Source organism: Heterocephalus glaber, unplaced genomic scaffold (assembly GCF_053883595.1).
Source record: "Heterocephalus glaber isolate CG9 unplaced genomic scaffold, H.glaber_assembly_v1.0 deba00001547, whole genome shotgun sequence".
Classification (NCBI taxonomy): domain Eukaryota; kingdom Metazoa; phylum Chordata; class Mammalia; order Rodentia; family Bathyergidae; genus Heterocephalus; species Heterocephalus glaber.
In genome coordinates, this window is record NW_028258340.1 from 15732986 (window position 1) to 15757955 (window position 24970).

At 32.8% G+C, this 24970-nt stretch overlaps 1 protein-coding gene across 7 annotated transcripts in view; it reads left to right on the forward strand.

Moving 5' to 3' along the window:
* Positions 1-24970, forward strand: part of Dmd (dystrophin) — a 2486572-nt gene that overhangs the window by 254510 nt on the left and 2207092 nt on the right. For all 7 annotated transcript variants that reach the window (XM_004850043.4, XM_087189971.1, XM_087189973.1 and 4 more), the window contains exon 2: positions 13683-13733. In XM_004850043.4, the coding sequence (XP_004850100.2) occupies positions 13683-13733 (51 nt within the window). The remainder of the gene's footprint in view (positions 1-13682; positions 13734-24970) is intronic.

Below are 24970 nucleotides of genomic sequence, written 5' to 3' on the forward strand. Positions count from 1 at the left end.
ATGGAGAGGCCAAAAGCATGGTGCATGTAACACCTGTGAATTATATCCAGCTCAGTTACCGATCATATTCTGGGCTCCATTCAAGGTGTTGACTTTGATCTTTTTCCAACTGTAAATGCTTCATCCAAAACAAATGTGATTTTGGCACAACTTTTTCAGGAGTTGCCCAGGACAATGATAACAGGGTTCCCCCAACTAGAGCTTAAGCTCATTATAGTTCTGTTACTCTGTAGATGGAGAAAGACTCATGGTAGCTAAAAGAGTTGTGAGCTTATCTCTGTGAAGAATTCTTATGTTTAGGTGTGTTTATTCTTTGCTGTTCTCATTGTCTTGGCAAGAGAACTCCGTTACATTTTCTTTAGGGTGCTAACATTTTATATATATATATATATATATATATATATATATATATATATATATATACCAAAAGTAGACATCAGGAAAAGAAAAACTATAAATATTTTAATACTAAATTTATGAAGACATCCTGAGATTAATACAAGTTACCTTTGGCCTCTAAAATTACAAGAGGTGCTCAGAGTGATGGCCACTAGCTGCTTCCAGACATTTATTGGTACAACGAACTGCTAAAGCATGTATACATTTTTTGGCAGACTGTATTTGTGCCATCATAGCACTGCACATGACTCTATAACCTACCGAAGGCGTGACTTGTGAGTCATTATTTTCCTGCTGTTTGTCATGATTCCATTGTCTGCATTTTGTGTCCTCATATTTAAAGGAAAACAGCACAGTTATGGGGACACTGTGTATGGAACTTGTGCCACCCCAGTAATTGCTGAAGTTAATTTGTCTGACACCACCCACCTGGCAGTCATGTTTATTTCTCTCACACCTACACAAGGGATTTTTTCTTCAGCCAGCATGCATGTAGCTTGCAACTGTGAATCATTTGTTTGAAACTTGCAGCAATTAATTTCCTGTGTTATTTCAGAAAAGGCTATGTAAACATAAGATTATTACCTACATGTAAGACAACTGTACTAAGTTGAGGTACATTTTAAGATACATTGTCCAAACTGGATTATAAAACCTTTTCTCTCTCTTCTGTCCGATCATTTGTCATTTATTTTGTATATATTATTTGTCCTATAATTTCTATTATTTGTCTTTTATTGTCTCTCCCTTCCTCTGAGAGAGAGAGAGAGAGAGAGAGAGAGAGAGAGAGAGAGAGAGAGAGAGAAGAGAGAGGGCGAGCCTATCAACAAATGAATAAAGAAAATATGGTATTTATACACAATGGAGTACTATTCAGCCATAAAGGATAAACTTGAGTCATTTGTAGGAAAACAGATTCACCTGGAGACCATAATGTTAAGTAACTCAAACACACGAGCTTAAATATCACATGGTTTCTCTTATATGAAAAACTATACATATACATGAAATTAAAGATACTATAAAAAAGAGACTGAAAGAGAAAAATGGTATTGTAATCCAACAAAGACAATGTATTTAAAAGTGTACCTTGACCTAGTCAATTGTTTTACATTTGTATGTGTTTTTTGGCCTATTGCTCTATTTTTAAATCTGTATATCTGATAATGAACTTTATAAGGTCTTATAAATAAATGAATCTGATGCTAGAAAAATAAAAGCTGATAGAGGTAAGGGGGAAAAAGAATTGAAATATGTTATGTACATCTACCAGTTCTCTACAGTGTATGTATCCATTATGCATTGCAAACGTGTACTGCTAAAAGTTTAAAAAAAGAGAGAGAGAGAAAAATTCAATAGCCTTTGAACAACACATTCTCTTTTTCCATACCTCTACTTCTATCCAGTCTCTGGTAATTTCCTTTCTAATCTCTACTTTTATGAGTCTGGCTTTTTAGATTCTGCATATAATTGCAGTTGTTTAGTGTTTGTATTTCTGTAGCTGGCTGTTCCACTTAGCTTAATGTCATCCATGCTGTCACAAATGACAGATTTTTGCTTTGTTAAGATTGTATATTATTGGATTATGTATATATGCCACAGTTTCTTTATCTGTTCATCTATTCATCCTTTGATGAACACTTAGGTTGCTTTTGTATTTTGACTACTGTGAATAATGCTGAAGTGAACATAGGAGTACAATCTCTTTAAACATACCAGTGTAAACGCCCTAGATAAAAGGGTAATTCTGTAGTTTTAGGTTTTCAAGGAACCTTCATACTGTTTTGAAAATAGCTACACAAATGTATATTCCCACCAACAGTGTATAAGGTTTTCCTTTTCTCTTGCCAATTCTTGCTATGTTTAATCTTTTTTTTGTAATACTCATTTTAACAGGTATTTCCCTTTGTGACTAGTGATATTGGGCACATTTTCATGTATCTGTTGACTATTCAAGTTATTTGCAAAATGATTATTCACTTTATTTGCTTATCTTTGAATTGCATTATTTATTTTCCAGTCATTGATTTTTTTTAGTTCCTTATATATTTTGGACTTAGCCCCTTGTCAGAGGTGTGGTTTGGAATAATTTCTCCAAATTGATGTATTATCTCTTCCCTCTCTTAATTGTTTCTTTGACTGTGCAAAAGCTTTTTTAGTTTGATGTAATCTCATTTGTCTATTTGTTTTTCCTGTGCTTTTGGAGTGCTATCCAAGAAATCCTTCCAAGACCAGTGTTGTGAAACTATTTCCCTGTGTTTGCTTCTAGCAGCTGAATAGTTTTGGTTTGTCTTTTTTTTAATTTCAATGATCTGTATATGACATATGTAGGACCAGTGAATAGAATATCTGCTTTGTATAACTTGGCTATTTCTTTTACCTTTCACATTTGTCATTCACCCAGCCAATTGTTAGACAACCAAGCAAACTGGGCATCACAATTGGGGGTGACAAAAGAATTTATGAGAAGAGGGCACTGTTTCTTATGAAGAAAAATAAAAACTCACCAGTTGGTACATTCGCCTACTTAAACTGACAGATTGTCTACTTTATCAATGTCTTTCATTACAAATCACCTTAAAATTATGTTTGTTAAGGAAAAGTGTGATGCAATATTGCTCATAGATATTACTGACATATGGTTTATTATAATTTTATGGACTTTTAAGTTAATACATCAGATTGAAACAAATCACAAATTACTAACATGACTTCAATAATGTTTTTGTTCACTGACTGTTAGATATTCTTATTTCTGAGTATATCTCACAGAAGAGGAAGTTTTGGAAGGGGCACTAGATTGAAAAACAAGATATTTTGTTTGTATTCTTAAGTTTTCTTATTTAGTGACATTACCATAAATAAGGTACTAAACTTCTCTATTTTTCTACTTTATATGTAAATAAGAATATTTAAAGTAACTAGAATAAACAATAATGGTAAATACCAAGCACTTGCTACCTGTCACATACCTAGTACTGTATCTCTTTTATACATTACTACTTCATAAAGTATGATTTATTGTAAAGTTTTTGCATCAACTTGAGTAAGTTATTCTTATTTTGATAGTCTTTAGGGAAAAAGATTCATCAAGAAATTTTTAGGAGCTGTTAAGTGTTCATTTGCAATAGGACATATTCCTGAGTTTTAAATAAAAATAAATGAGAGAAGCTGTTTTTCTCATATGATAGAAAGATGATTGAATACAGTATCTAAATTGTAAAATGTCTAAGAGTTAATAAAATGAGACTCACCTTTGAAAAGATTACTTATTAAAATAAGGATTAATTTAATTTGTGAATAGTTTATGCTGCAGTGTGTCAACTTACAAGATGTTTGGCATCTAAGTCTGTATTTTACTAACCATGCCTTTTTAGATCATCGACATATGAAATGATTATCTAAATTGGAAAATTTGGTCATTCTATGAAAAAAAATTAAGTTTTGTAATGCATTCTTTCGTAGCACCAACCCTAGCTATAAGAATAGTTTTCCATGGCTTCATACATGGGAAGAAATTTAAGCAGATATCCAAAGGTGCATAGCAAAGTTAAGTATGGCAGTAATTGTCAGAAGGATGTTATCTGACTAGCTCACACACAAGCATTTCTTTCTCATTCACTAATGTTCAAGTTATGTGCCCTGGTCCAACTTGGCAATCCATCTAAAAGGTGGAATGTCTGCTGCTGTGGGCTCTGTGAGTCCTCAGCTTTCTTTGACAGCTGCTACCTCTGTGTGACTTTTGGCAGCTGCCTCAGGCACAATGCAGACAATAGGCCCAATGTGCAAGTGGTTGGTGATTTAATATTGGAACTTCTTTTAAAAGAGTATATGTAACTTAGTAAATTTTTTAAATAAGGAAACAGATTGTATTGTTATAATTAATATATTCTATTTATTTCATCTGTAGTTTAGAATGGCTAGAGTTGAATGTCTTTGGTTCTTCAGTCTTCTCGCAAACACATTTACTCATTTACCTCATGATAGTTATGAATCAGTATTCTCCAGAAGTACAGAATTCTTAAATATGATGCTTGTGATGTTTCACAAATGGCAAATTTCAGACACATAGTAAGGCACTGAGACATGTCCTGAATTAATATTAGGAGATGAGTGACATTGTGTGCACCTCTCTTATATTTACAATAAAATGCTTATCTTTTCTTCCTTATGTATGAGACAAAAGTCAGTTGTGAAGAGCACTTGTAAGCTGCAAGAAAATCTATTCAGCTTGTTTACCTTGAGTAAAGTAGTTATTTTAATTGGAACTTCTCCTTAATTTTAAAAGTAGTAAGTCCCATGTTTCAGGTAATACAGAAAATAATAAATATTATTGAGTGAAATAGTTTACAGCATCAACTTGAAATCATAAAATGTGATGATCAAAGTGCTGAAGATAGCCCTTGTTAACATGAGTAGGTTAAAGCTACAGATCATATCACAAGAGATGTGAAAGCCCCTGATCTAGGAATGGCGTCTCTACTGGATAAGCAGGAAGGCAAGAAGAAAAGGGAGGTGGAGGCAGAATTCCACAATAAATCATTCAAGACTTTTCTCCACGTTTGTTTATCTTATCTATTCATTCATTTGTCTATTTATTTTATGAACATTCATCGACTTCTGTTATGTACCAAATGCTAAGCAATTTAGTATAATTTATTATTTCAATGCATTCCTTTAAACATGATCTTTTATTCTATGCCTGGTGCTGTTAAAGGCTACATACATTTCCACAACAACCTTTTGAATATAATCACTCCCACTGTATACTTTAGGAAATTAATAATTACATTGACAAGGTGATTTACTAAGGTCACATAGCTACAAAATACTAGAGCCAAAATTTTTACTTCTCCACTCGTGACTATTTCTCTACTTCCCAGTATTTGTGAACTGTAAAATTTCCCCCAAACTGGAGATTGTGAGAGAAGGTGAAGGAGGTGATGAAGACAAACAAATCCAGAAGAGTTAGTTTCCTTTTCAAATACCTGCACTTTCACAGTTTTTGCTAAGAATTGTTTCATCTTCCTAGTCCCTTGCTGAAATAAATAGAAAATTTGAAACGGGATACTAAAGTAGCAATCCACCCCTCCTAGGAATTTGGATCTGAGAAAGGCTGAAAGGAGGCAGGTGAATCCCACAGTACTTCACAAAATCAAAACCAGAACTGGTTTCTAATCTGTAATAAGTCTAGTACTATGAGAATATTTTTCTGTGACAGAAAAATCAATATAAATTCACACTTCAAAATCCAAAACTTTAAGCTATATCTTGTTATTCTTCCTCAGGTCCCCTAAATATACTTGTTTCTTACTTGCTTTCCTTAGATATATTTTAACAGTCTATCTCTCCTCACAGAGGAGGTAACTTCATCAGGGTCACATATGTCATGCTCATAACATGCACATTATGATATATTGAGACAATACAACATTTAATTTTTATAGTTAATCCTATTTATATATCCACTTCTATTAAAATGTAAATATGTTTATCATCTATGAACATGAAAAAAGATATATATAGAGAGAGGGAGAGAGAGAGAGAGAAAAAACCAAGAATTTTAAGCTGATTTTTCTAACTTTATCTCATTTCTTTTTTATGATACATTATTTTATTTTATTTTTATTTTATTGGTATATTTTAGGTATATGATATAATGAGAGTCATCATTGGAATTTGTACCTTTACATAATTTATCTTGGTTCTTATTTTTTCCCCATTCCCCTGCCCTCCCTTCAAGCCCTCCACCTCTCCCTATTTACAAAGACTATGTTTCCATTTTTTAATTTTCTCATATTAATTCGATTCCCTTCTTTTCTTTCTTAAAAACTATGTATTTAAATAAGGTATTGATATTACTCCTTCTTTACAGATAAGACCCCATCTCAGATATTCATATACTCAAGTCACCATGTGACTAACAGTAAATATTCTTGACCGAATATGAATGAGAATTTTTATAGGGTCAAGAAAAAGGTGAGAGTATTTTATAAGAGAAGAATAGTTTGGGCTAGATAGGAGTGGTAGCTCAGTGGTTGAGTGTTTACCAACACTGCACAAGGCTCTTGGTGAAATTTCAAGCAACACAAAGTAAATATATAAAATAAGAATATATGAGCAATTTTAAGTGCAAGGGAAAGATTAGAACAACTGTTATGTATCTTCAGGTCTCTATCTCTATAAAACTAAAATATTAAAGCAAAAATTAACTTAGGTTACAGTGTAACTTTGTATAATATAACAGTATCTAATTTGGGTTCCCTTCTTTCTACCTAGAAGAAAATTTAACTTAGTCACTTCTACGTGCACTATGAAAGTACAATTTTTGTTTGTTTTGGTGGCTGTTTTCTCCCCAGCAGGCATTTCAGGATTTGATTCAGCAATTTGAGGGAACTTCTCCCTCTACTCCTCTCCTCAGGATTTGCTGTAGATTTTGGGGGTTATTTGTAATAAGATAGATGGCGAGTGGGGGGGACCTTATCACAATACCACTTTGGTGCTGGGAAAAATGTATTTGCCCTTAGATATTTCTCCATCTCTCTTGGATGTCACAGGAAATTTAGGGATACTCTCTGTAGCCATAGAAGTTGTATGTATTCGAATAGTTTTTTATACATCCCCTACTATCATTTGTACTTCACAAATATCCTGAGATGAAAAAACATTCACTTAAAAACCAGCTTCTCTCTTTGATTTATGCAAAAAAAATGACTCATAATTCTCCTTTGCTCTTAGATCACCCAAAATCTATCTGGAGTTTTCATCATTCTGGAATGGAATGTCACCAAGTTCTCTCTCAGGAACTCTTTATCTCGTTTCTTGCAACCTTTATCTGATCTGTAAAGATGTTAGATTTAATCTTTTTTATCTTCTTCAAATCTATTATTTGATACACACATTTTCTACATAGGCTGTCCAGGATTTTCTTTTTGCAGTACAGAATACCTGCACTTTGAAAATACTATAACTTGGTTTTTAAGATTTTCTCTGCTGAAGTGTTTTTCTGTTTGTTTGTTTTGTTTTGTTTTGTTTTGTTTTGTGGGGTGGGGGTGGGGGCGGGTCCCGGGGATGAACTCCTGGACCTTGCGCTTGCAAGGCAGGCGCTAGAACCACTGAGCTAAATCCCTGGCCCTTGCTGAAGTTTTTAATTCAGAAGCCAGTTTTGATTTGCTGAGTGACACTAATTAAATGATTAGAAGGATATGTGTGGAGCCAAGAACCTAAGTAAAAGTTGTTGCATCTTTGCAGAATGTACTGAATTCCATGCATGTCTCTCTTTTATCCCATTAGGAAGGTAGAGGAAAAGTTCTTAATGGGATCAAGAGTGTTAAAGGTAGTGATGAGGCACATTTTCTCAAACTGAGCACTATGGATATTTTGGACAGGATATTATTTGTTCCATCTTGTGCTTGTGGAATGTTTAGTGGGGTCACTGTTTCCCCTGTGTACTAGGTATCAGTTTCACCTTTCTCTCCCAGTCCTGACAACCAAACGTTTCTCCAGGCATTGCCAGATATGCTAAGTAGGAGGAGGTATGTACCCCAAGCAGAGATGCACTGATGATGACAGATGACGTTCAGTTTTATGAACGCAGACATTTTATCATAGTTCACGTCATACATTTAAAGCAAAATGTCAGAAATCAAACTGTGAACTGTGCTTAAAATTTAACATTTATTAATCATTTATAATTACTTTGACATGGTCACCCAGTAAGATATTTTTTTTAAATGGTAGTTCAAGGATGATCTGTGACAAACCTCTGTAGTGGTTCTTATTAAAACTGAAGATTCTGTGCATACCCTAAACTTAGTGTATCAGATCTGGAAGTGGTCCCTTAAGAATCGGTCTGTGCAGCAAGTTTTCTAGGGGTTTTTGAGTAAGTCTGACCTCCCAGGAATTTCAATTATATAAGGCAACACATTTTTAGTGTGTTATATTCTAAAATTAAGGTAAGGAATAGAAACATATACAAAAGACAAGGGATTTGAAATATTAATATAGAGGATATTGAGAAAATAACAATATGGATGTAAATGAGCAACTCTTCTTGATTTCCCTACTAAGTTAATGGAAGAAATGTCTATATTTTTCTAAAGTCACTATTTTTCTAATCTCTCGTTTGCCTCTCAACATCCATTTCAGTACCAATTTTGTTGTTGTCACAAACAAGTTGCTTTAGTTGTGAAAATATCTTTAATTAGTTTTAATGATATAATTAAATACACTTGAATATCTTCATGGTATAAATGTATAGCTCTTAGAAGATAAAACGTCATTAGTCCATTAAAGCACCACATATTCCTTTAAACTTTAATTGAAGTAAAGTGTTACAGGATATTTACATCTTGTGAACCTTTTCATCTATGGGTAGATTTCCACATCGACTTGCATAGATATGAAACTGTCCTAGATGATTATTGGAGTTAGATTTTAGGAATCATCAGTGTATTGTTTCTTTCAGATAGAATCCATGTTATTTATATGAAAAACCTTTGAATTCAATAATATGCAAAACTTGATGTGGATAACATTTTCATTAATTAAATATAGTTGTAGTTGTCATCTTCATATTTATAATTCCTTAGGTATATAACCATGTAATTATTAAAAATCACTAAAATGCAAAATAGTGGTTAAAGTACAGATTAATCATTTTTATTCTAAATGCTTGAGGAAAACAATGTCCCTTGGTAGTAGGAAAAATATTGCTAGAGGTGATAAAAAAGTTATAGCAACTGAAGAAAAAGGTGATAAGAGATAGTTATATTTGTTTACATGTAAATAGACCTTGGCTCAAAATTATTGTGTGATTTCAAGTGTATATTTATGAGTTGTTGTATATATGTGCCATTTTTCATTTGTCAAATTCCAAACAGCAATGGTTTGAATAATAACAGTGAGACAGTGCTGATTTGGGGAACTTCTTTCTATCTTCCAGATTCAAAGTATAAGTAAGTATTCATTATTAAAAATTACACCAAAATTTGCTTTATCGAGGACTGTTTAGTGGTTTTCAGAGAGAACCAATAGGATAGATGAGATCAAACAAAGTAAGAGAAGGAGGGTAGGGGAGGGGAAACCTAGAGATACATAAGAGGCAATTGATTAGGGAAACTGGATCAGACAATTACATAGTCTTATGATAGGCTTTCTGCATGGTAGAGTTGCAGGGAATTATTAGTGTGGTTGGCCAAGTCAGAAGCAGGGAAGCTATTGGAATAGCTCTCAGGCAGAGGCTCAAGTTCTGAAAACCCAAGGGACTCCTAATGCAAGTCTCAGATCAGAGGACCAGAAGACCTTGAGTTCTGATGTTCAGAGGCAGAGTAGCTGTCAGACTCCAGGTCAAGATGAAATAGAAGGAGGGAAAGAGAGTCCATTTTCACCATTCTTCTGCTTTCCGTTCTATGTAGGACACCAGTTACTGGACAGCACCCATTACACTGAGAGCAGAACTTTCTCATTCAGTCTACCAAACAACATACCAGTCTCCTCCAGAAGCGGTCTCATGGACTACCCAGAAATAATGCTTTACTGGCTGTTTAGATATCCCTTAATCCAGTTGACACCTAAAACTTATTATCACACAATCTTTTTAAATTCTTTATAACCAGTAGCACGAATATTACATAAAATAACATTTGTATTAGATGTCAACAAGATAGTGTTCTGTCAAAAATAAAAATGGACATTAAATATATATTAAATATAGTTATTGATATTTTTGATAAATATTTTAATTGGGAAAGCTCATTTTCTTTAAATTTAATGATACTTAGATTAGTTTTATAATAAAATAATTAAACATGAATTTGTACCACAGTAAAGAAAATAAATCTGCATTTGAATATGCATGAAGACCCTTTAAGAGGTACTGACCAAGTTGATTTCAGTTCAGTGCCTTCTGAAAACAAGCTGTATTTCATCATTGAATATTAAGTGTCATTGTAAATTCGAGTACAGCAAGCTGAAACATGCACTCCTGGATTCCTTGGCATTATCTAGATATCTGAATGGGTTAGCTGCCGCAGATTTATCTTGTACCTCCTGCCTGTCATCTCCTAGATGCTTAAGAAAAGCACACAATTCAGAAGGCACCTGCATATATCAGATTTACCAAGCTAAAAATTCCTTGTTATTTTTAGTTAAGTGATGCTTCAAGCTAAGGCGGATTTAAGGAGCTATAACAGAATATCTCTGAAAATGTTTTGTATTAGTTTGATTTTTAAATTTACCACTTTTCTTTCTTGTCTTTGGAGTTAATATAAGCATCTCTTACCAAGTAGCCAAGTGTTTCTCACTCACATCTAAGGGTGCGTCTAACCATGGACTCTTGACCTGGTTGCAAATACCCTGACAGACATCTGAGTGTGAAAATTCTTCCAAGTACTGATACTAAAATAGATGTATTTTAATGGTGTATAATTTTCCTGAGAAAATTTTATACACAGAGTAAGACTAAAAGTAATTTCTTAGTTAGAAAATAAACATTTAAATTATCTAAAGCTTTCTCTCCAATTAAACATTGCTAGGAAAGTAAGCTGTTTATGTTCATCAACTCAAGCTTTGCTAGGTACTATGAGCATAGCATTGTTTGTCGAAAATAGTCAACAAACCCTGTAAGTAAATGAACAAATGTATATAAATTAAATTCTCTAATTATAGTGGTGGCTGCATTTGGACATTGAAGTTGTTACCAGAACTAAAAACTTGTCATCTACCTCATTTTTCCTTTATGAGTAATGTGAATCTTATATTCTATTTCACAATATGTCTGTTACTGATATTTATGTGACTGATATTTATGTATTCACTAGTAAAATCAATGCTCTAGGAAGATGTACCATATTCTCTGTACTGTGACTTTAAGTTCTCCCTGGAATGCCATAACTAAGCATACAGATTCAAGTATATACTATTAGTTTGACATTTATACCATTATAGAAACTGACTCAGTTACTTTTCCAATCTCATTTTACCCAAAGATCTGATGAACATTTTTTGGCCACCAAACATATGCTTATCAGGCAACTCTTTTCTGTTCACTTTTTTTTAAATAGTAGAATGGCTCTTTTCAAATTCATTTTACATGTATCCTCTTATACTTTCATTTCTCCAGTGAGGCTTCCATCTGCTATGTTGTAATGGCTTCTATATTTCTCCCTTCTGGTAATCATCATGCATTACTTTAATAGTGTGTCTCTCTCCCAATGTTTGAGACAATAGTTTTACACTAAATTCTTATACTCGTAAGAAATAGGAATATTTTTAATGGTTATATAAATGATGAATAAATCAATACTGGCAAGAACCCTTGAAGTGAGGGTTATACTTTATAGAGTAGGGAATTGAGATTGAAGACTATGAGTATTTAATCCATGTTAATATCACTGTAAGAGCACAGCTGATCTTAAATTTGTCTCATGTGTTCCAAAATATCTTGCTACCTAGAGCCATACGGTAAGAGTTGTGTCTCTCATTTTTTCTCACCCAACATTTCCACACAAAAAGTTTAAACCTTTGCATGATAAGACTATGTGCAACAAGGATAACAGGAATTTTCTACAATTTAATGTTAACATCATTGTCTTAGAACCTTTGAGTATTACCTTTCATTCTTTGACTACATCCTGTTTAGCGTTGAATTTATCTCGTTTTGTCTGGACAATTCCTTAAAATATTCCTCAAAATATTCCTTATGTCTCTTCTTTAAAGTTAAGTTAAATTGTCCTGGGTACTGTAATATCAATGGTTCTGACTTCCATTTGGATTTCAGCATAAATTTTCCCTTGAGTTTTAGTGAATAAAACTTGCCCTCAATTCCTTCTTGTTTTATTTTATGATTAAGGAATTAAAATTTAAATATTAAATATATACAGTCACTTTGGGAAGTCTTGGGAAAGTATCTATATATATTAGAAGATGAAAAAACTAATTTTCTGGACCTATTAATTATCTCCTATAATAAGGAAGTAAGAGCTAATGCGTAAGAAAATGAGAAATAGAAATGCACTCTTTAAGGTCTCCATAAGCATTTTCAAGAGTGTCTTCTGAAACATAGCAGGTAAATGTTAGAGGCTCAAAGTTGTTGCAGCCTTGGGCATCCTGTAAGCAGGATCTGTCAGAGATGCTGATATAAACTAAATTAATTTAATCATATAATTTTTATGATATTCTGTCCTAACTACAAGTTATTTCCAACTCATATTCTATCTCTGATTCACCCTAAAGAAGCCACTGTGTTCTTTTGGATCTAGTTTTAAAGGTTCACTAAAAATACTAGGCAGATTTACACAGTGAAAATCATCATGAAAAGTTTCAGGCTGAACAAATTGTAAGTCAAGTTTGTTAAATGTATAGTCACCTCTGTTCAAAAAATAAAGCTCCTTTTACTGATATCTGATTCTTCTGAAAGAGCTGGATTTAATAGACACATACATAGTTCATATTAATCCTACAAACTATGTGAAAGTAAGTCTACATGGCATGCTAATGAAAATAAATGGTCATGTTGATGATATAAATTATCAGGATTTTATGCCCATTTTTGCCCAAGAAATTATTCTTTCCAAAAATATTTAGCAAATGTGATAGATGAATTTTTGTCTTCATGACACCGTAATATAAGATATAAAGTAATATTCTGAAATTTTTGTATACCACTACCTTCCATTTAGGAATAATTTTAGTGTGGAATAGGATGAGACATTAAAAATAGATCTTGAATATTCTGTATGTTAAATAAAATCAGTACATGCATGATAGGATAGTTTTTTTTCAAGTAGTTAATGAGATTCTCGCAACATATTTCCTAAACATTCTAGATATCAAAATTTCCTATCCATCTCTACTGACTAGTGATAATTAGTATTGCACTTTTACTATGTTTTGGGCACTTGTTAAATGATTTATGCACATTACATCATTCTTTTTCAGTTCATTTCTGTGAGCTTTATGTTATTAACACCTCCCTTTTATAGATGAAAAATCTAAGTTCAGAACGTGTCATATTAATGACCAGGAGCTGAAGGTTCCATAGTATCATAATAGAAAGCAGAACATGGAAAATATGACAATTCAGGGAGAGTTTATTTACACAGGTACCATCTTAAAAGGGGTGAAATATGGCAGTGCAGAAAACTGGAGCACATAATCCTTAACTGATCGTACCTTTCAGGAGCTCCCAAAGGCTAAAGTACACTGGGCTGCATTCAGAGTTTTGTCTCAGAGCTATGGCTAACTTTTTTCTATTGTAAGTTGTCTTTTTTTTTTTTCTATAGGCCATAGTTTCCTATCCACAATGGAGAAGGTTGAAAGATATGCTCTGAAAAGTAAGTCCCTCCTTTTTCTAATATCCTCTGATTCTAACTTTTTACAACAAAATTTATAAAATATCAGCCCCTCAATTTTTGTAGCATTCTGTGATGCTGTGACTAAATAGTAGATTCTTGGCATAGACCAAGTGATCTTTTCTCAAGATCCATGTCTACTTGTGGGCAACTGAACTATGCCAGTTATAGGGCTGCTCTGTTCTTATGTGTCTGCAATGGCATAATAAGAATTGTCTACTTTGTGGGTGTTAAAACAAAGCCATTGAAGTTATTTGGCTTCTGACTTTTAAAATGAAAAGGAAATCTCTGCTTCATAGAATAACACTTTGACTCTCGATAGGGAATCATCTCCACAATAACACATTCCTGGGAAATCTTAGGAATTCAAATGCTCAGAATATTTAGAAGATTAAATGATGAGTCTCTGAATTAATTTTGATAATAACTAAAGGAGATGATTCATAGAAGTATTTTGTCACGTGTTCATATTTGGTCACCGTGTCTGAGTTTGTTCTCTAAAATGTATTAACTTTGTGATTATTTTCAATAAAGGGGAAACAAATTCATTGTAAAGATAGATTTTTTCAATGTTTTTTATTAGTTGCTCCTTTAGATTCCAGGAACCCTATATAGGTTATCATTTTGGACATTTGAAAAAAATACAAGTATTACTGCATTAATTTATTTCCTTGTGAGTTTTTACTCTTCTTCCCTTCATAAATCATTAGCACATCAGCCCAAAGAAAGCAAAAATGTGATAAAGAAAAGCAGCAGAGAATACAAAAAGGAATTATGTATGAATAAATGACTCAGAACAAAACTGTATATGCTGTTATAAAAAAATTGGTCAGGAGGTCCAAAAAGATTGTAGATATCTGATTATTTCATTTAGCGCCCAAAACTCAAAGATTTGTTGTAGAGTTGGTACAGCCTGCTGAAAATATACACAAGTAAATATCTTCTTAACAAAAATTATATGGTGCTTATAATGACTATAATTTTTTCAGCGGTGCAACGACAAGGGCAATTTCTGTCATTTATAAATTATATCTATTAACTACAAGGTATGGTAAGTGTTAAGTGAACAGTGGTTGTGGCTAGTGGTAGATCTGTTCCTTTTTTAAGGTGATTACTATTTCTCTGAGCTGAATTGCCATTCCCTATCACAAAAGTGCTCTTTTTAATTTCAAAAGCCTTAAAAAATAAAGTTTTCTTCTATCAAAATGTATACATATCTTTTCAGGAAAGTATTTTGAGTTTCTCGAATTATTGTCAGAGTAGGAAAAAGTCAATTGTTTACATTTAAGTGACATGTATATTTATAAGTCGCAGCTTCTATTTGTGCCTTGATGACATTTGAGTATATATGTTCAACTGAACAAATATAAAAGTGTTTGCCATGAACCTAAGACAGATTAATATGTTGTTCTTTTTTGTATTACGGGAAGTATAATTTTAATGAACATTTAGCTAAATATTTCTAAAGAATGGCATTTTACTTCAGATTTAATGAATAAGGTAACCCTTGAGACATAAAGCAATGGAATGTTTACCTGAGAATTTTGAGTGGTTTCTTAAGACCATTCAAGTTTAAAGAGGATTGTTAGTCAAATGGAATCGCTCTTTTAGGAAGAGAAGCCAAAAATGTTCCCAGAATTGATATTTTATATATTTGTCATTTGTGAGGTATATAAAAGACCTACCTGTAACAAATTCCTAGTCTACAATGGCGTTCCTACTGGATTTTTTGGAATTTGAGTTTCTCTATGCTGGAATAATTACTTAAATTTTAAAACGAAAGAATGGTTATCTTATTATCTCCAAGGAATGCTTATAAAAACAAAGCCTGATGTTATTTGAGAGTGATGTGATTTTTGCTTCAGGAATCTCCCTTTTATTAATGGATATAATTGGCTACATTAGTTACTACATTGGAGGTCACAGAGACCAGAACTAATGGGAATAACAGTGTAAGTGAAGTTTGAAGTTAAAGAATATAAGAATTCCCAGGTTGGAACTACCTGAGAAGAGTCGATTCTAGATCAGTTTTAGGGCCTAGACAGATTGAACCTAGTCTGAAAGTGCTTAGAGATAGACCCAGGAAGGGGAAACCCTACATGATGGCCTCTATAGAAGACATAAACCAAAGACGGTATACATGGTATGTAGCAGTCTTGGTTCTGGTACCCTGATATATCTTGATTGTATGGAGAGCAGCATTTCACAATGTGCAGGCCACATAAAATAAGGAATATGTTACCTCATGTGTTCCAGTCAATTAATGTTGAATATAGTATAGCAAATACAGAGCTCATATATAATGAACTGTGAGTCATTAGTGAGACAAATAGTATTTTAACTCTAGATTTAAGAGAATATCACCTTATTTTCTAATTAGGAAGAAAGAAATAAAGGGAAAAAGTAATACAGAAGAAATTATCTCTGGAAACAATTTAGTTTTGGAAGAATTTCTCAAAATTACCATAAGGAAGTTTTAGCTTTATCAAGTAATCTCCTCATACATAATACTTTCCTAGTGATATTGAAGACAAGATATATATGTGAAAATAAAGCAGGTATCTCAGATAGAATTGCCTGTAAAATGAGGAAGGATTTCATGTGATTTGGAAAATTGTGTATATGTTGTACCCTTTATTTTTTCAGATCACTTTATTATTACATGCTTGTAGTATATAATATTTACCTTCCTTATTGGCAGATAGTACATATACATCTTAATTCTTTTTTTCTCTCCTTTCTCATCCTTCCCTCCTGGTTCAACCACCTCTTTACCACCTTTCTTTTTTTTTCTTTTTTAACATGTTTTTACCCATTGTTAATCAACTGTTTCTATGCTTCTTTACTTTCTTTTTGGCTATAACACAGAAGGTATGGTTTTGTTTTTCTTTCAGTTCAACATCAATTCTCTAAATTCCAGACAAATAATATCGTAAGTGTTCTACAAACATGTATTTGCTTAATGCATAATTACTAATTTTTACAGAAGAATTTAAGCATGAGTGTTCTGGTACTTAACTTGACCAAAGAAGAATTTATTCAGAAGAAAATCTTTCAAAACCTTGGTTAAGACAATGAATGTATGGGTAAATTTAGAAAATGGTAAATATAGAAAACAAACACTTCACAACAAATATATTTCAAATACAGAAATAATCACACATTGAAGACAGAAATAATCACAAATTGAACCTGAAGCAGGATTCAAGTAAAAGAATCTGTGAACTATATTCCTTTAATAGGGAAGAAATCTATAGAGAAATTAAAGAACAAAAATATTATTAAACGAAAGAATATTAAGATAATTTCTTGTTGATAATTCAAACCATGTAAAATGACTAAGATGATTTGTCTAAATAGACAGGAAATAACTCAGAAACTTAAAATTACCAACGAGCATTAGAGTTACAATAAATCTCAGTACAATAAACTAGTATCCACACTCATTTTTAAAAATAATTTTTATGGTCGAAACGAAGGTTATAATGCCACTTAGTGTTATGTGTAACGTGTGTGGAGGAAATAATTAAGACAATACTATTTTCAAAGTGTCAGAAACCTAAACAGAAATAAAGTATCTATATTTTACTTGCATTGATAATAATGTCATTAAAATGTGAAGAATTATAAATATGTATTACAGTCACTATTAGGCTATACCCAGAAATGCACTCAAAATCACTATAATAAAAAGAGAATCCTAACAAATGTTCAAATAACCAAAAGACAGGCAACAATAGAGAAATAGATGGAAAGAACCAGAGGGGGAAAATGATTGACAGACTTAAGGCATAACAGAGCAAAAATAACTGAAATTTAAATGATCTGTATAAAATAATTGCTACATAGGCCAGGGATTTAGCTCAGTAGCACTGCGCCTTCCTGAGTTTGATCCCTGGTACCAGGGGAAAAAAAGATATAGGAAAAATAATTGCTATATATATATTAGCAGAGTGGAAGAATTACTAATTCACATTTTAATGACCTTATATAAGTTTCCTATTAGGTAGGCTGAAGTAAATGTTAGAGAAATATACACTTGAAAATATTCATTCGAAGACAGCAGGAATAGCTAAATTAATATCAGATAAAATGATTTTAGAGCAGAGAAAATAAGCATTATTACATAATGACAAAAGCGAATCCCAAGACGACATCCTAAATATACATACACCAAATAAAAGAGCTCTAAAACATGTGAAGCAAATTTGGTAGAAGACAGAATAATATATACGTCCACAGTTATATTTGGAGACTTGAAGGCTCACTTTCAGGAATTGATAAAATAGCTAGACACAAAATCAGTAATGATATAGAAACAGTGCAATGCCATTAACTAATAAGATCTACTTGATATTTACCAAACACCCAACAAGTGCAAGTTATACAATATTCTTAAGTGCCTGTGGAATATGTATCAGGATAAATACTCCTGATCTATAAGGAAAGTGCCCAACAGATTAAAACAAAAATGACAAACATGGAATCAAACTAGATATCAATAACAGAGCATTGACGGAAAAATGCCTCAATTTGAAACTAATAATAATTGTCTAAATAATCTTCAGGTTGTGAAAAAACCTTCAGATGAGTATAAAAATATTGACCTGAGTGAAAGATTTGAAATTATAAATTTTGTATGCTTCTGCTGAAACTGTGCTGAAGAGGAAATTTGTTGTACCAAATGCATACATCAAAAAACAGAAAAAAATCTCAACTCCAAATCAAAACTCACATATCAAGAAGCTGGCATTATGAGCCTAAAGCAAGTAGGAGGAAGTGTAAACATAAAAGCAGAAATGGGTAAAATTTTCAAATTACAAGAATGTAATTAAGTAATAACATTAAAAAATGACTATCATTAAAAATGGCAAACCTCTAATAAGACTGACAGTACAAATTACCATTATCAGCAATAATGACACATCCTGAAAATGTTAATAAAATTATAAGGGAATACTATGAAAAATTCTTCACATATAAATTTGACAATTTTGATGAAATACACTAATTTGTTAAAATAAGTTGACAGTTATATAATGGGAGGAATCTATAAGTGATTTTTTTCCCATTAAGTTTATTGGTACATTTTTGGTATAAAATACAGTTACATTCATCATTGGGATCTTGTACCTTTACATGAGTATCTTGGTTCTTATTTTTTTCCCCTTCCCTTGCCCTCCCTTCACCCCCTCCACTCTTCCCTATTTGCAAAGACCTTGTTTCCATTTTTTTTCCTCTTCTCATTTTTTTTTCTTTTCCCTTTATTCCCTTCCCCTACCCCTCACAATAACCCTGCTCTTTTAGACCTTTTCTTCCTGTTACACAATATCAGTTATACATTTTTTAAATTACAATATTAAGATCTAGGAGACATTACCACATATTTTACGCAATTTAAAAGGATATAGAAAGCATATTACAAAAATTGTTTTTGAAATAAATTTGACAACTTCTAAGAAGTACCTTGGAAGACAAATTAATGAAATTAACTCTGGAGGAAATATAAAATTTGAATAGCACCTATTAAAGAAAGTATATTCCTAGCTTGAAAACCTACCTATATGACAACAACAGGCTCATATACATTTTAACTGATAAATTATATCAAACAATTAAAGCAGAAAAAAGAAGGAACACTTCTCCCCTCATTTTAGGAACATAACATTGAGCTAATCCTAAAACTGGATAAAGATAATAGAAAAAAAGTATGAACATAGATAGAAATTTGTTTAACAAAACAAACTATTGGAAGTCAGATCTGGCAGAATGTAGAAAGTGGTTTTGTTATAGGGATGGCAGTGTTGGTTCAGCATTGGAAGATCCACCCCCAAAAGTCGTCATTTTAACAGAGGAAAGGGAAAAGCCATATGATCCTGTCACTAGTTGGAGAAAAAGTATTGGATTATATTCTACAGCTGTTCATGGTAAAATCTATCAGGAGCCTAGAAGTAGAACAGAAACTTCTCAATAGATTAAAGACATTTACTCCACACTTCCAGCGAGAATTCCTTATATAAATGGAGAAGATACAATGCTTTCTCCTTAAGGTGGGGAACAAGGGCAGATATGCTTACTCTTTATCTGTCCATTAAACTTTGAAACCTAGTCCCCACCAAAATAGTCTGGCAATAAAATGACACAACTAGGATAGGATTGGCATGGCAGAAGCAAAATCTTTATATGTAAATGACATGATCATCTACATAGAAAACACTAAGAAATCTCTAGAAGCCCCTAGAACTTGTACTTGAATTTAGCAGGATTAGAAAACACAAGGTATATATAAAAATTCAGGTCTGTGTATACTTGCTATAAATGAAGAATTGGATATTGAAATTTAAAAGTTATGTAGGAGTACAAAGGACCAAGAAAAGTTAAAAACAAAAACAAAAACAAAAACAGTGTTGGAAGACATTTAGTACCCAATTTTAAGACTTCTTCTAAAGCTACAGTAATTAAGGCAGTGTTGGTGTAAGGAAAGACATATAGATCATTTGAATAAAACAGAGAATCTACAAATAGAACCAAACATATATGGTCCACTGAGTTTTGCAAGATTATTTAATATTAGCATTTTATAGAATATAAACTCAATTCAAGAGCCGAAGAAGAAATAGTGTTTTCAGTAAACAGCACTAGAACACCTGGTATCCGTATATAAAAAATTAACCTCAACCCTTTTCTTCCATACATGAAAATAACTTGAAGGGATCTATGAACCTAAATAAGAAGCCTAAAAGTATAAAACTTTAAGAAGAAATTATAAGGGAAAATATTTATGAATTCAGGGTAGGCAAGAACTACCTAGGATACAAAAAACATGATGTGTAAAAGAAAAAAAATGAGATTCTATCAAAAGTTAAACTTTAAATGACATCATTCAAATGACAAGTAGTCCTTAAGCAGACCATATTTACAATGCATATAACCTATGAGCAGAATATATAAAGAATTCTTACAGCTCATTAATAGACAACCTAATTAAAATGTAGACATAAGAAGATAATAAATAGCCAGTATAGCACAAGGAATGGTGTGCAACTCTAGAATCAGAAAAATACAAATCAGTACAATAATAACATTGAATTATACACTCATTAGGGAGATGAAGTTAAAAGTTTTAAAAGCCTTGTCATGCCTTTTTCTTTTTGTTAGATTCTTCCCCTTTGCATTTAATTTGTCATGCCCAGTGGATTCATTCTGCTGGGTTTCCTGGGGTTGTGATCCTCATTGTCTTTTCCTAGGGTATTGTCTAAAATTTTTTGGAGTGCTGGCTTGATATTTACGAAGTTCCTGAGGTGCTCTTTATCATGAAAGTATCTTATTTCTCCATCCATTTTGAAAGATAGTTTTGCAGGGTACATCAATCTGGGTTGCAGGCTGTTTTCCTTTAGGGCTTGAAATACATCACTCCAAGCTCTTCTTGCCTTGAGGGTTTGCATTGAGAAGTCTGCTGTGATTCTGATGGGCTTTCCTTTGTATGTGATTTGTTTCTTTTCTCTCACTGCTTGTAGAATTTTGTTCTTCTGTTGGATTTCTGGAATATATAATAATATATAATAATATATAATAATATGCCTATGTGTAGATTGTTTTTTGATCAAGGCTACTTGGAGTCCTATACGTCTCCCTTATCTGTATGTCAAGTTCTTTTCCTCTCCTTGGGAAGTTTTCTGCCATCACTTCTGTGAACACTTTTTTTATGTCATCTGCACTCTCTCCTCTTTCTTCATTGACTCCAATCAATCTTATGTTATTCCTCTTTGCATCATCTAGCAGCTGCTGGATTGATTCCTTGTGTTCCCTTACAATTTTTAAGCAATTTTTCTTTTCCTCCTCACTAATTGCAATCTTATCTTCTATATGTGAAATTCTATCCTCACATTGGTTCATTCTGCTGCGCAGACTTTCAATGGAGTTTTTAATCTCTTGGAAATCTGTTTGTATCTGTTTTATGGATTCCATTTGTTTCCTATGTTGGGATTCCATCATGTTCCTCAGATCCTCTATTTTTTACCTGTGTCCTCTCTAGATTTATTAATCATGTCTTGCACCATGAGCAAAATCTTTGCTGTTATCTGAGTAATTATTTCTGATTTCATTTTTCCCAGATCCTCTTTTGTTGCCAGTTCAGAGAGTCCAGGTGGTTAAGTATCAGATTGTTCCATCTCGTTTCCCTTTGAGGTTGCTGTAGGTGATCCAGAAATCTGTTTTTGAGACTTGTTTACATGTCTTCTCATTTCCATGGGGGGGTGGTACTTCTGGCACTCACACGGCTCACCTTCTCTCCCCTAGGAGCTTGGGATGGAAGCAGGCGGGGAGCTTCCTTCCAGGTGCTGGGACCTGCTGAGCTTCACTGCCCTAGGAGCCTGGGATGGAGGTGGGGAGCTTCCTTCTGGGTGCTGGGACTGGCTGAGTTTCTCTCTATAAGTGATTTAATGAGTTATTACATAGTGACATTAAGCAAACCTATATGATTGGCTATGATATAGGTCAGTGGCAGAGTATTTGCCTAATATTCATTAGGCCTTGAGTACAAACCTCAATACTGAAAATAAAAAAGACTGTGGGATTCAGAGGCAGATACTAAGAAGAACGGGTTATACTTAAAAATACATATAACTGCTGCCAATTAATTTTTGACAAAAGTGTGGAAGAGTTTCAGTGAAATAAGACATTTCTTTTCAGTAGAGCAATTGAATATCCATAAGTGATGATTGAGAGAAAAAAAATCTCTAAATCTCATAATTTACTAAATACTTCAAAATGAATCCCATTTAAAAGTAAAATACAAACCTGTCAGGATAAAAACATTAGATATCCCTTGAGTCTGGTACTTATCTAAGAGCACTTAGACATGAAAACATGATTCAGATATTTTAAGTAGGATAAGATGGAATTTACCAAAATAAAAGCCAATTGACTCCTTGAAAGGCATTTCTTAGGATTAAAATAATACAAACATGGAGAAAACATGTATAAACCACATTTATGATAAAGAATTCATAGGCTGGGGATTTAGCTCAGTGGCACCATGCCTGCCTTAAAATCTTAAGGACTTGAGTTTGATCCCCAGTACCAAAAACAAACAAAAGCAAACTCATGCCTAGAATATATAAAAAGTACTCTCAAAAATTAAATGGAAAAATTCCACTTAAAATGGGCAAAAGATGTGCAGAGACATTTCATTACAAGGATATTTGGATGGTAAATAAGCACATGAAAAGATGTTCAACGTCACTAAATATCAGGAAAATTTATATTAAAAAGTCCACGATGGACTGATGAGATATCACTACACATGTGTCTGAAGAGCTAAATTAAAGGAAAACTCATAGTCACAATACTAAATGCTGGAGGAGGATAGAGACAATGTAGATCTTTCACAGAGTTTGGTTGGAATGCAAAATGGTACTGAAGCTTGGGAAAATATATTGGCAGTTTCTCTAAAATTAAATATATGATTACCATATGACCCAGCAATTACACTACTGGGCATTTATCCCAGAGAAATGAATATGTATCTATAAAAACATGAACATGATAGTCCATAGCAGCATTAGTTGTCATGACCAAAAACTAAAAAGAACCCAACTGTGTTATAATAGGTGAATGATCAAGCAAAATGACTGTTTGCATAATACAAAATACTACACATTGATGAAAATGAACAAATTATTAATAAATACAACTTGAATGGAAGTAGGATATTATGCCAAGAGGAAAAAAGCCAACTGAAATAATCACAATCTCTGTGATTACATCCATCCAACATTCTAGAAATGATATAATTCTGAAGATAGACAACACTTCAATGGTTGCCAAGTGTTTAGAGACTGTGGGAAGAGACAGCAAGTGTGCTTACAAAGGGGTAATGTGTGGGTGATTCTTGTGACAATGAAATATTTTAGCATTTTGTTATGATTATATTAATCTTTTCACAAGATAAAATGATATTGAAATATAGCTGAACATTTATACTATTGTTCATTTCCTGGTTTAGAAGCTGTACTGTAATTATGAAATGATTATTGGGGGAAATGGGATAACAGGTACATGGAACTACTCTGAGTTCTCTTTAGACCTCTACTGGATATATAGTTAGTTCTATGATAATGGGATATAATTGTTTTGTATGTATGTAGAATATTTGTATCTCTATTTTTGAGGAATATTTGTCTCTAGTGTCTCTCTCCTCTTCCTTTCTTTTTCTCTTCTCCCCCCGGCCCCGCCCCTCTTTTCCCAGTTTTAGATAACAAAGAAGTATTGCCTGATAAAATAAGTTGGAAAATACTTAAATACTTCTTCCAGTTGCATTTTTTTGAAGACAGAATATAAAATTTCTATTAATATTTGATATAATTCCCAGTGAAACCATCTGGGCCTAGAGATTATTTTTCTGCAGAGTTTAAATTATGCATTCAACTCAAAATCACTTTTATTATACTGACAAAGATAGCTTTCAAGATGCATGTAAGCCTTAACCAAAATAATATTAATGAGCTTGTAAAGACATAACTACTATGAGATAAAGGCATTTAATAATGATAAATGGATCAAATCAGCAAGAATATATGGTGTATAAAATTTGCATACATTAAATATTGTACCTTCAAAAATGGTTAAAACAAAAGTGAAAACTAAGTGAAGTTCTTTACAATTCAATAATAATATTGGACATTTAAATACATCTCTTTCAGTAACTGATATCATATGTAGACAAAGAGACTGGAATATTGTAGGCCCATTCAGTGTTGAAGAAATGAAGCTTAGGAAGAATTAAGAATAATAAACTGGGTAAGGGAAAATTATACCTGATCTTCTGAACCAATCAGTGTATTTAGGGAATATGTTGAAGTTCTGAAATTACCTGAAATGCTACATGTATTTAACGTAATTGTGTGTTAGGAAAAAACTGAATTAAATCCTAAAATAAAGTATTTGCTACAAACTTTCTTTAGCTACTGTCTCAAATTGTTCTTCAATGGACCCTTGAGTAATGACCAGCCTGACATACAAATAACTGGGTTATGACTGGAATTTTAGTTTTAACTTACGAACAAAATCTTGAATTATGACGCAAATGCCAGCCACTTGTGCTTCCAGATGGTCTCATATAAAAATTTAATGCTTAAAGTGTTCTGGAAGGAACATTCCAACATTCTTTCCTGTGTGAGGTTGAGAAATCCTGGGTCAATGTCTCTCTAAGGACACTG